The sequence below is a fragment of the Salvelinus fontinalis genome, chromosome 8, assembly GCF_029448725.1.
Source record: "Salvelinus fontinalis isolate EN_2023a chromosome 8, ASM2944872v1, whole genome shotgun sequence".
Lineage (NCBI taxonomy): Eukaryota > Metazoa > Chordata > Actinopteri > Salmoniformes > Salmonidae > Salvelinus > Salvelinus fontinalis.
In genome coordinates this window covers 20,284,070-20,295,859 of record NC_074672.1, presented here as the reverse complement: position 1 = coordinate 20,295,859, position 11,790 = coordinate 20,284,070, and the positions used below count along the sequence as shown (strand labels likewise).

At 45.6% G+C, this 11,790-nt stretch overlaps 1 protein-coding gene across 8 annotated transcripts in view; it reads right to left on the bottom strand.

The window, feature by feature from the left end:
* Nucleotides 1-276: 276 nt before the first annotated feature.
* The window catches only part of LOC129860833 (ankyrin repeat and SAM domain-containing protein 1A-like), a 108,272-nt gene continuing 96,758 nt past the window's right edge, over nucleotides 277-11,790 (bottom strand). For 5 of the 8 annotated variants that reach the window (XM_055931649.1, XM_055931650.1, XM_055931651.1 and 2 more), the window contains 9 exons: nucleotides 10,608-10,706; nucleotides 10,358-10,504; nucleotides 9,818-10,234; nucleotides 9,635-9,706; nucleotides 9,341-9,427; nucleotides 8,825-8,962; nucleotides 7,069-7,251; nucleotides 5,635-5,742; nucleotides 277-4,886 (listed from right to left, as the gene is read on the bottom strand). In XM_055931649.1, coding sequence (XP_055787624.1) covers nucleotides 4,764-4,886; nucleotides 5,635-5,742; nucleotides 7,069-7,251; nucleotides 8,825-8,962; nucleotides 9,341-9,427; nucleotides 9,635-9,706; nucleotides 9,818-10,234; nucleotides 10,358-10,504; nucleotides 10,608-10,706 — 1,374 coding nt within the window. In that variant the 3' untranslated portion in view covers nucleotides 277-4,763. The remainder of the gene's footprint in view (nucleotides 4,887-5,634; nucleotides 5,743-7,068; nucleotides 7,252-8,824; nucleotides 8,963-9,340; nucleotides 9,428-9,634; nucleotides 9,707-9,817; nucleotides 10,235-10,357; nucleotides 10,505-10,607; nucleotides 10,707-11,790) is intronic. The other 3 variants (XM_055931656.1, XM_055931657.1, XM_055931653.1) reach the window with 2 other exon arrangements.

The window sequence follows — 11,790 nt, the reverse complement described above, 5'->3', positions numbered from 1 at the left end:
AGTAAACATTAACCACTGACGTCCAATGGGGATTTCACTTTGGTAACTGTCTGAATATCAAATTGAATGTGTCAGTAGATGCAACACCAAGCCTGTCAGGTAACCATGCATGTTAAGACGTGATCATGATGGTTCATCCTACTATCATCATTACCTTTTCTCTGTCTTGTTGTGACTACACACATTTAATCAGAGTCTACAGTACTAAGAACAGTATGAATTTCTTCATGGCTGAATGATTGTCAAGTACATAGAAAAAAGACCAGAGGAATCTGGTTCATCATTTCTTCATTTATTAGTTGTACAATTATGAAAAATAATAATCATAAAAAAGGACTGGAAGCCCAAGGTCATTTACAATCTTTTTTCTTTGTTTCTGTAGTGATGTCTCTCTAAGTTCTTTCTCTCAGCCTGTTTTCAATCGTTGGGTATTGTTGGAATCGGGGTGAAACTTTGAACATTGTTATACTCAGAAGTATAGGAACATTAGGTACTAAAGAGACATGAGGGGTGCCATAATGAAGCTTGGGAGGGGCTGAGTGCAGGGAACACAATTGCATGTGGCAGTACTGATAAGGGGAGAAACTGTCGAAGGCTCATATCACTTAGCTCCCTGCTTAGCAAGAATGATGCAATGTTTAGAGATAAGGAGACTCCACCCAAAGTGGGGTATGAATACTACCACTGGGGAAGCCATGTCGGTGTCTGAATTACAGCTGTAACAACCCTTTGGGAAGAATTAAACTTGGTTAAGCTTCTCTAGTGTCCGTGAGTTATTTACTCAAAATTAGAACCTAACAGTATCAAGATATGTTGAACTTAATAAGACAGTCCTTTTTACAAATGTGGCAAAACAATTACATAGGTACATACATATACATAGATATCTATAAAAACAAAATCATTCAAGTATCAAAATACCGACTGCTAGAGATTAATTTACAATCCAATATCATTGTTATCATCATCATAGTCTTCATTAATATCCTCAGAATAGTCCCATTGTACTACCCATGATCCTTATGTGCAAACGCGGAGACAGGACCAGGTTGATGGCTGCAGGCACTCACATCAACCAGCTAAAGACAGCTGTATCATATAGAGTGAGTACCATATAGCTAGTCTATGTACCCACAGAGGCTCAACACTCCAGCTGACCACAGAGTACCCAAAACAGTCAACGTACCAGGAGAGATACCATATGGGGAGAAAACATTGTACCACATTGTACCTAAAATCTTACAGGACTGGTTTTCTGCATTGACTAGTTTAAAATAAATCAAATCAAATCAGGGGGAATAAAAGGCGATCACAGTACCTCTTAACAGGTCCTATAGTTTCCAGTAACTGAACAGTTTAAACATACAAAAAGACACTTCCCCTGTTTTTAAAAGTTGCTGTAGTGTCAGTTGAACAGCCCTCCAAACTTCATCCATGTCAGATTATTCCTCCTGTACACTATTACGTTAACTATCACAGTTCTGTATGTTATGAATGAGAAAATGAAGATAAAGCGATGCTTTGATGTAACTGACCCGGTGCTTGAATGGATGGACATGTGAACGCCTGTGAGTGTACTGCTGCATCTCGCATTGTAATTATTCTACCCAATCGTACCCTAGTGAGTATAGCATACCGAGGACAACTTTAATGCGTTCCTTTATCTAAATCGGTCTCCCATTTCCCAGTGAGATATCCAGGTAGATCTCTACTTCTTTTCTCAAAAAAATATTTTTATGTTGATTACCACTGTCTGTACCTTAATAAAATTCCATGTCAGAGTAAACATTAGCTTAGCGTAGCCCTCAGCGAAGACACATATAAGTGTATGGGAAAGGCCCCTCTGAGGGATCGATCTAGAGAAGCATCCATCTTCAACTCTCATGGAATGGATACACAAGTCACAAAATGTCAGGGAAGAACAACCACTGGGAACATGACACTCTCAAACCCCCATAGATAAAATACACTGTCTGAACAGCATTCACTGGCCTGTCAAGGATAAACATGTTTCCATTTGTAAAAAACAAACAGAAAAGGAGGGATGTTAAAGTCGAGTGCTTCACATTGAAAGAGATGCCTACCAAACAAACACCCACCTTTCAGTCTCTGGATAACTGACCAAGCTTTGACATATTGAGTCCATTTTCCAGTGTAAGTAAGTGGATGCAGTGAGGATATTGGTTGTTTGGGCCTACTGCTTGGGGGCTGACTTCCTGTCTGTGTGATACAGAGCTACAGCGCTGACCCCTGGAGCTGAACACCTCAGTGGAGGTGAGAAGGAGTGGAGCATGAGGAGAGGGCCAGGGGTGTCAGACAGGAGGTAGGGCCTTCCTGGTGTATGCAAGCATGTCTCCAGTGGTACTGGTAGGAAGGGTGCATGGAAAGTGGCCTTTCTCCTGGTTCCAAAAATGCCTCCTGCCCCACAACACAACCCCATGGGTATGGGTCACCCCTGACCTCTCACTCTGGCTGGGTGTCCGGTCATGGTAGTCAGCTACATGGAAGGGAGACACACACCAACACAGCACTGGGGTTAAAATAATGTAAAAACATAACTGAGCCAACTGAAAACAAAATGGCGTAGATATCAAAATGACAGATTTTTCTAGATAATGATTAAATTCCGCTTCCATGTTAGCACTGAATATCGACTGAGGCAGGGTGAATAGTAAAACAAACACAGACAGTCATTAATGACAACATGATGAACATAAAGGAGAAACTGTATGAGTAGTGAAAAAAAAGAAGGAAATTTAAAAAGGGTAAAAAGGAAAGTCCCCTATTTCACTGTTTACTTTCAACAGACATTGGGTTGATTGCATCGTGGCACTATTTGGAATATGGCGATGAGTTAGAAATGTTGATCGATGCAAAGAGTGATATAATTTCAAATGAGAACACTGAATGCACTATACCTAAAGTATAGCAACATTATGTAATGCTGTACTTTTAATCTGTATACATCAGCCTCTGTTTAACCACAGTGGATAGACTAGATGCCAACTAAACAGAATATGTGCCTTGACAAGGTTATGCCTTCATCTTTCAGTCCATTAAGACATGCTTGGATTAGGAAAGATGGATGGTGCAGCAGTTTATTCTTTTGACGCATTTCACCTAACCACTCCTCTCCAGTGAGATTTGATGAGCTCTCCTCCTCATGAAGGTTAATATAACCGATCAGCCCTATATTGACGGATCTACCGGCAAGGCTGGGTAATTAGACTGAAACCGTCACCCAAGTCTATTACTGGTGGCTAGAGCAGAATTCATGCATTTTGGCTCATACTCTATTGAATAAACAGTCAATTTAAGTTCTCGTCATATCATCTTTGATGCACATATTTCCCCAGCATCCAAGCATTCACAAAGTTTTCATGACACTCCAAATAAGGATTGCACTAGATATTAAATTCTCAGTCAAAGAGCAAGACATGCTCAGATTGATTTCCCACACTGCTGTCTATAACAGTGAGGACATCTATATCTGTTTGAACCTCTGTGTCCTATCTATCCCCCATCAATGTTAACTCCATTAGTTATCAGTAGAGATCTCCTATCACAGTGCTGGACCCTAGCCTACTTTGGTAGCATAACACAGAGTGCTAGTTTCCCAGACTCAGATTAAATATGGGAAACCGACACAAAGAGCAAAAATAAATCAGACAGGATACGCATCAACATGCCCTTCCCTCTGTTTACCCAAATGGACCAATCCTAGGGGGGGGGGGGGGAATTAGGGTTTAGTCCAGAGTTGTCTTCCATCCGCTTGCAGAGAAACAGGCAATGTTCCTACTAATGAGCGTAGAACTACAACATTGGAACAGGGAGTCTCTCACAGAGAGAAAACAAGGAAGGGGAAAGTTCTTCAAGAGCGCCTCACAGTGGCCGTCGCCTGGTAGAGCAGTAAACGCAACCAGAGGAGAAAGGAAAAAGAAAGGAGGGATAGATGGATAGAAAAATTAAGGATTGTCCTAAGAGAATTTGGGGCGAGGGAAAGAGGAATGGTGAGGAGTGGGGAGGTAGGTAGGTAGAATGGAGATAGCAGCCACTGAACAGACTGAATCAGTGACTGGATTTGTGGATTACATTAGCTGTCCTACACACATCATAGCTAGGGTACTGAATAACAGCACCATACATTAGAACAGTTTAAGCAGAACTAACAGTGTCAATGTGAGGGAAGTGGAAGGACAAGGTAGAGTATCATGCTTCACAGAGGCAAGGGGAACCAAATGCCTAGGAACATACTGTACGATGATCACAGAGCAATGATTCAGGGCCCAGAGGAGTCAGCAGTTTAACACAGCGAAAAGGAGTAGGGATCAGGGTGTAGTCCAGGAGGTTGTCCAGTTAGTCCCCACAAAGAGATTTGTGGTCAGGGCGAGAGGCAGTGGCAAGGCAAGGACAGAAGAGGCAGGTATCATAATGGTAGACTGAATAACAGACAGGGGGAGGAGAGACATTGAGTCTTTCAGCAGACAGAGGAGAGGAGGTGGAGGCAGAGGAGAGGTGGAGACAGAGGAGAGGAGGTGGAGGCAGAGGAGAGGTGGAGACAGAGGAGAGGAGGAGACAGAGGAGAGGAGGTGGAGGCAGAGGAGAGGTGGAGACAGGGGAGGGCAGGAGGGTTCTGGCCCAGAGAAAGAGGCAGGACGCAGAGTCACAGTGAAAGGCACACAGAAGGAGGAGGAAAGGTACAGTAAGTCAGAAGGTCAAGCCCAGGGTCAAAGGGCAGAGGGCAGGAGAGGTGTCAGGTCCACTCAGAATATGGTGGTCTCGTACTTAGTGCTGATGGTCCTCTTGGAGTCTTTGGGGACAGGGTCCACCAGCCACGTGGTGCTGCCCTGGGACTGGGAGTCCACTTCCAGCTCCAACGGGTCCACCTGGTGGGGTAGGGGACACAGAGGGGGCTCAGATACAGGATTTGACACTTCTTAGGGTGAGAATCAACAGACAAATAAATGCAATTAATGTGCTGAATTACATGTTAGTCATTCTAAGATCACGGTGTGGTGAAATCCTGCACGGAGCCTGCCTGGCGCCCAAACAAAATCCATCTTTACTCCTCTCTAACAATACCGCTACGACAGTGTATTGTGCCTGAACATGTTGTGCAAACAGAGAGATCATGACAGGAACTGATGACTCATTGAAGCACAGTAAAATGTACTAAGTGTGAGTAAGAAAACCTTAACAGAGGAACCAGTGAGGACCAAGATATACTACATCACATCAGCAAATCAAGTGTGATTCCCAACCTGGAATGTTCATGCCACTAGGGGGCTCCCAAGGGCTTTACAACTATCAAGGGGTCTAGTAAAGAACAACACAGTAACCAACAGAGAGTTGATGGTGTCTCAACATGACGCCATCTTTTGAAAGAAAAAAGTAATGTGACTCCAGGTTGAGAACCCCATTGAGACAAAACAGAGAAGAAATGAGGCGTGAAGAGGAGAGACCAAGGAGTAATGTGGATGGATTGAAGGGGAGGAGAGAAATGTGAGTTTTTGGTAAAGAATTGGTAATAGGGGGATCGATCAAGCCAAGGCAGTAACACATACAATTATGTAGAAAGGGTGGATGATCAAAGGATGAGGAAGGGGAGAAAGGAGGATGAGGAGAGAGCAGCACCTGGGCAACAGGGCTGGCAGAGTGGTGCAGTGGGAGGAAGGAGGGACGGTGGGTGGTGCAGGTGAGACAGTAACAGCAGGAGCGACTGTCCAGCAGGGGAGGAGAGTCCTGGGAGAGACAGACAGGACAGACAGGAAGAGAGCGAGAGACAGACATTAACACAGGGGAAGTGAAAGGACAAGAGAGTGAAGAAATAAGGGAAGTCCAGGGACGGTGGAACAACAGAATGGGGAGGACTGAAACAGAACAGGAAGAAGGAACAGATTCTCACAACACCCTGCTTAGTCCAGTAACTGGGGGACATGAGATGTGTTGATTCAGGTGTGTGTACCGATGGGAGGGATGGGACTGGTACCTGTCATTTGATACCTCCTGCAGAGAAAGACATTACATAAAGAAACCCCTCTGCTAATAGCGTCAGTATATAGCTATTAATCCCAAAGCACAGCTATGACGACGGTGTGGTAGCTTGTTTTTAGGGGTGTTCGTAATTGTGTTGTTTTCATGCTATGTCAAAATAACACCATTTTCCTAAGGGAAAGGATTGTGTATGAAGACACCTTCTGTTTGTTATATATAATAAATAGTCCAAGCAGCCCTGTGATCAGCACATTATCATTCAGTGGCACAGGAGGCTGGTGAGAGCAGGACAGCTCATAATAGTGGCTGGGATGGAGTGAATTGAATGGTACAGGTAACTGCCAAAATAAAGAAACACTTGAGTAAATTATAGATACAAAGTATAATGAAAGCAGGTGCTTCCACACAGGTGTGGTTCCTGAGTTAATTAAGCAATTAAAACATCCCATCATGCTTAGGGTCATATATAAAAATGCCCAGTTGCCCATTATTTTGGCTACCATGGCTAGAAGAAGAGATCTCAGTGACTTTGAAAGAGGGGTCTCAAAGGAGCATAGGGGGTTTAAAGTGTGGTGTGTGTCTCAGTCACCAGATCAACCCAATTGAACACTTATGGGAGATTCTGGAGCGGCGCCAGAGACAATACACCAAATTATGGAATTTCTCAAGGAAGAAATTGTGTGTAATCAATCCCTCCAAGAACCTTGTAGAATCTATGTTGAGGTACACTGAAGCTGTTCTGGCTTGTGGTGCTCAACGCCCTATTAAGACACTTTATGTTGGTGTTCCCTTTATTTTGGCAGTTACCTGTATCAAATGAATGGAAACCATGTGTTTGATACCATTCAATTTATTCCGTTCCAGCAATTACAATGAGCCCGTCCTCCCCAATTAAGGTACCACCAGCCGCATGTGTTCAGTGGCAATCCATTCCTTAATGTTTTAATGCTACTGGCAGATTTTCAATGTATTCACAATGATGTGAGGAGCTGCAGGATCATTTTGATAAATTACTTGTTTGTTTCCTGTCCAAATCAGAAGAGAATTGTCTGTGTGCGCATGTGACAAACTCACCCCTGATTTCCTTACGCCACCCCGTGGTTTGGGAACGGGCCGGCTGGATTTGGTCTCGATGACCTCTGCCCCGGGTCCTGCTGGGATGCCCTGGTGCTGTTTGGTCCTCTGGGCCTGGAGAGCTAACTGATAGGCCACCTCAAATGCCTGTCCCAGCGTCAGGATGATTTCATAGGTCAGGTTCTACCAGAGGGGGAGGAGACAGAATCCTACTCAGTATTCTACTCCCTCCTCCCGTCTCTCATACAGACAGACAGACAGACAGACAGACAGACAGACAGACAGACAGACAGAGACAGACAGAGACAGACAGACAGAGACAGACAGAGACAGACAGAGACAGAGACAGACAGACAGAGACAGACAGACAGAGACAGACAGACAGAGACAGACAGACAGAGACAGACAGACAGACAGAGCTCCTGAATATGAATGCTGCTGCATCACTCAGATTGAAGTGGAAAAGTGAAGAGTAACTTCCAGGAGAGATGCTCTTCGTCAGACAATGGAATATATGACTTAATTTGTTATGTTTATTTGCCTGCACCACTTTGTAAACAGACCCAACTCAATGGCAGGCAGAGCTGTCAGGTAGAGAGGAAGGGGAGCGAGACAGCAAGCTGTTCCCTCTCTGTCCCCTGGCTGCAAACACCTGCTACTGCAAACCAACTGGGTCTGGAGCTGCATCACATTAAAACACAGATTCTAATTAGTGGCTAGGACCAGGTGAAGGTGAACACACTCAGGACCAGAGACGGAGACCAAAACATTGGGGGTGGGGGGGGGGGGGGTCTGTGTGTGTGTGTGTTTATTTGTACACCCCAAAGGTCCTTGATTTGTTTCCAAAGAGAAAGATTTGAATGGCTTCCTCTGACACATACAGCACCACTGGGCAGCTCAACGCACTCAAGTGAGACATAATTAAACACCAAACCCAATCTTGTAAAGTTAAGTGACAAAACAATTCCACCCTAAGAAAAACAGAAACACCGCTTATTCCTGTGTGTCTCTGAGGAAATGTATTTCTGTTTATATCCTCTGATCTGATCTGGGATCTGTACTACTGTGTGGGCTGGTGAAAAATGAGCCTGTGTCCAGTAGCAGCCTGGTCATTACTGTTTAAAAGCTCTGATCACATCTCAGGGTTCTTATACTCCCCCACCCCAGATAGTCATCAGCAGACATATCAGAAAGGTGGAACCAGCCATAAACAAACACCCATTGACTTGAATGGGGATGGTCATTCTATGAATTGTATTTCTATGTGACCAGACTCCAGTAGTCAGTCAGTGGCTTCGATGACCCCTGCGGTATTATATTTGAGAAGCCTTAGAGTTTAGTCAGATAATAAGTTATCAGGAGGAATGGTGTGGTGAAGAATGAATGCCATCAGTGTAGCCAAAGTGAGAAACCTCACAGTGACGTGAGCGGGTCGAGAAAGTAAAGATACCAGTGATGCAAGTGCTGCTGCCAGTCAGTCACATCTCCTCTGAGGATTGAAGACGGTGGCTGGGAAGTATCCCATATGAGGACAAAGGAGAGGATATCAGAGAGAAACTATGCTCTGTGGACAGGACAGGGGAACAGTGTCTCTGCATGGAATTGTCACAGTGCAGGGCAATATTTCGGAAGTAGAGCTCTTATGAGCAGCCTGAAGTTAGATGTATTCTGCAACTAATCCAATAGCATAGTATACAATGAAGCCACGGCAGGCTAGAGTAGATGAGTGGGCTGATGTGTAAGCAGGTATTCTCACCACGTCCACTGTGCTGAACACATGGCAGTAGTGGTGGTTGGTCTGCAGGTCCTTGGTGATGTAGGCAAACGTGCACAGATCCTCTGGGTCCTGGGCCGCGCACGAGATGTTCCGGATTTCATGTTCTGCAATGATGTTCTGTATTTGGAGGAGGAACCAATATTAATGTGGAGTCACAGCGGCAATAACACCAACCACTTTCACATCTCCATCGTGGGAAAAAATTGTTAATATGACACCTAAAAAGTTAAACCCTGTGACCCCTCGACCTACTGCCCTATTAAAGGACTATCTGTCATGTATATGACTCACTTAATAGACAGGGGTGAAATTTAGTAGGAGGGAGAGGGTTGGGCTGGATCAATGTGACAGGTGTGGTGTGATACTGGGCTGCTTACTCTGGTGTCTAGCCTCCATGGCTGGGGTGTGTGTATGAGAGAGACTAATCTGTCTAGTTGTCAGATATCACTGTATGGATCAGCCCTAAGGTGAAAAGGGGGCACCCCGCCAACCAACCTTATTGGCAGCATCAATGAACTTCACCCCTTTATAGGTGATGGAGAGGACGATGGTGGGGACCTTCTTCATCTGCTCTGTTGACCTCTGAGCAACAGAGATGTATAGCATGAAAAGGAGAACATTAGCTTGGGTTCCTGTAATCAGGAAAGCGCAGGTCCCAATGAAGAGCAACAGCTGGTACAATTAATCAAATTTAAGAAAATACAAGTTGCAACAAAGGGGAGAAAAATCAACAGATATAAGCTGAAATGTTAGATACAGTCTCTCTGGAGAAACAGAGGCTAGACATACCCTCATTTTGGCACAGGCATCCTGGGTGGACTCGGTCCCCCGTAGCTCCTTGATGAGCATAGATCCCAGGTACTGGAGAGAGGAGAGGGGAGAGCAGAACATTAATATAGTAGTACAGAGAGTGGGACACCATCTGTATTAAAGAAAGCCCTTAGTGAGTTACAACAGGAAGAGAGCCCTTACATTGGCTTCATATCCACAGGATTCAAAGATGAGCTTCTCAGGCTGGTGGTGCCAGTTCTGTACAGGGGTATAGGGTGCTGCCAGGCTGGGGGGTCGCAGGGTCAGACGAGGCTCACGATGCCGCTCCTCATACCTCTCATGTGATCGGTGTCGTTCACTGCGGGAACGGTGGGGGGCCACATCGTATTCGGGGTCGGGCCCCTTCCTCCCCCCAGGCTCCCCCAGGGGCAGGATGGGGTCCATGGAGCGGCCCGTATAGGAGTCCATGTGACTGATGGGAGAGGAGGTCTGGGATACCAGGTCCTGACACCTGATCTGGGACAGGCGGGGGGGCTTGACAGGAGGTTCCTCATAAGGCTGCTCGGCCAGCGAAGCGATGATCCGTTTCCTGTGTCCCAGCAGGGAGATCTTCAGCACCTGGAGAGACACAAGTAAACACAACCATAGAGCATGTTGCCATTTGACACATATAAACTATTGAATTAAATAGCTACTTCGAAATGTTCTCGCTCAAACTACATTTCAGAGAGACACACTCACTTTGACAATCTCCAGTTCCCACAGGTTCTTGACAGAGTCGAGGCTACGGTATCCGCTGGACAGGAAGCTGTGTTGGTACTCCTGCAGGCCCAGGAGGTCCAGCCAGGAGGACAGAGAGCTGCTGCCGTCGCAGCCGAGGGCCTTCACCTGCAGGGGGAGACTCACAGTCACACAATGATCACTTCACACAGTCAGGGCCAGTCACATTAACTAGTACAGCTATAATGCTGCAAAGGGGCCATGGGGGAACCTTAGGTAGGGATCGAGCTGCATGCAGGATCTTCCTTCGATGTCCTGGGTCTGTGATGCCTATCTCCCTCAGGTCCTGCTCCTCCATCACATTACTACCCTGTAACAGAGAGAGAGGAAGTTCAGGTTAGAATGACATACATCACAATGATCCTACCGACATGGTCTCAATGTCGCCATAACGCCAGGCTTAGCTGCAGACAAGGAATTTGATAACACAATGATTAATTCAACAGAGGTAGTGGTTTTCTCCATATAATCAATGGAAATCTAATGCATCATTTTAGTGTTGGAGGGCTTTTAGGTTAAATCTAACACAATAAAACGGGACTAAGACAAAGACCAAACATATGGGTGGTTATTGATCTACCTGCCCAGATGGTGTCATTGCGGAAAGGGGTCAATTCCTCTGGGGTGTCAAGAACTTTGACCCTCCTCTCCCATAGAGTTCACATACTGTACAGTAATAAACGTCAATACATTAAATGACATGTAATTTAAGTGTATGGGGGAGGGAGGGAGACAGGCATTAGAAAGGGGTGAGAGGGGGTCAATACCATCTACAGTCCCACACAATACCATCTCCAAGGCTGGAACAGCCAGGCAGGAGCAACGGATCACTAATCAATGGATCAATCAGGGAATGGAAGGACAGTAGGGTGAAGCTGACTGAAAAGAGCCTCCCTCCACCGAGCGCCATTGATCGGGGTCACTCGATGGGTCCATCCATTGGTCTGAAGAGGAATCATTTGCCATTACTCAAATGACCAATTAGCTAGGTGAGGTACTGTACGCACTGTGCATTAAGTTGCTCAAAATCTGCTACTGTACGAGCATCAACTTGGGAGGTGACACACACTTAGGATCCTCTGCAGTGTTGTGTATGAGCCCTGTGTTAATCCCACCATGAGAGCAGTCAGGGGGATGGAAAGATGGAGGGATGGAGAGGGGAGGGAAATTGGGAGATGGATAGGAGGGAGGGGGCATCAGTGTGTGCCTATGGCACAGTGGAATCTACACAGGGGTGAAATGAGTAATTAAGACAACAGGCTGCTGAGTGGACTGCTGTTCCCTGTGGTTTCAGCCATGGCAGGGAGGCAGGCACTGTGTGTGTATATAACTGTGTGCGGGTGCACTTTCTTTTGGCTCTACTGTATTAACCTGAGCGTGTGTAAAGATCATGA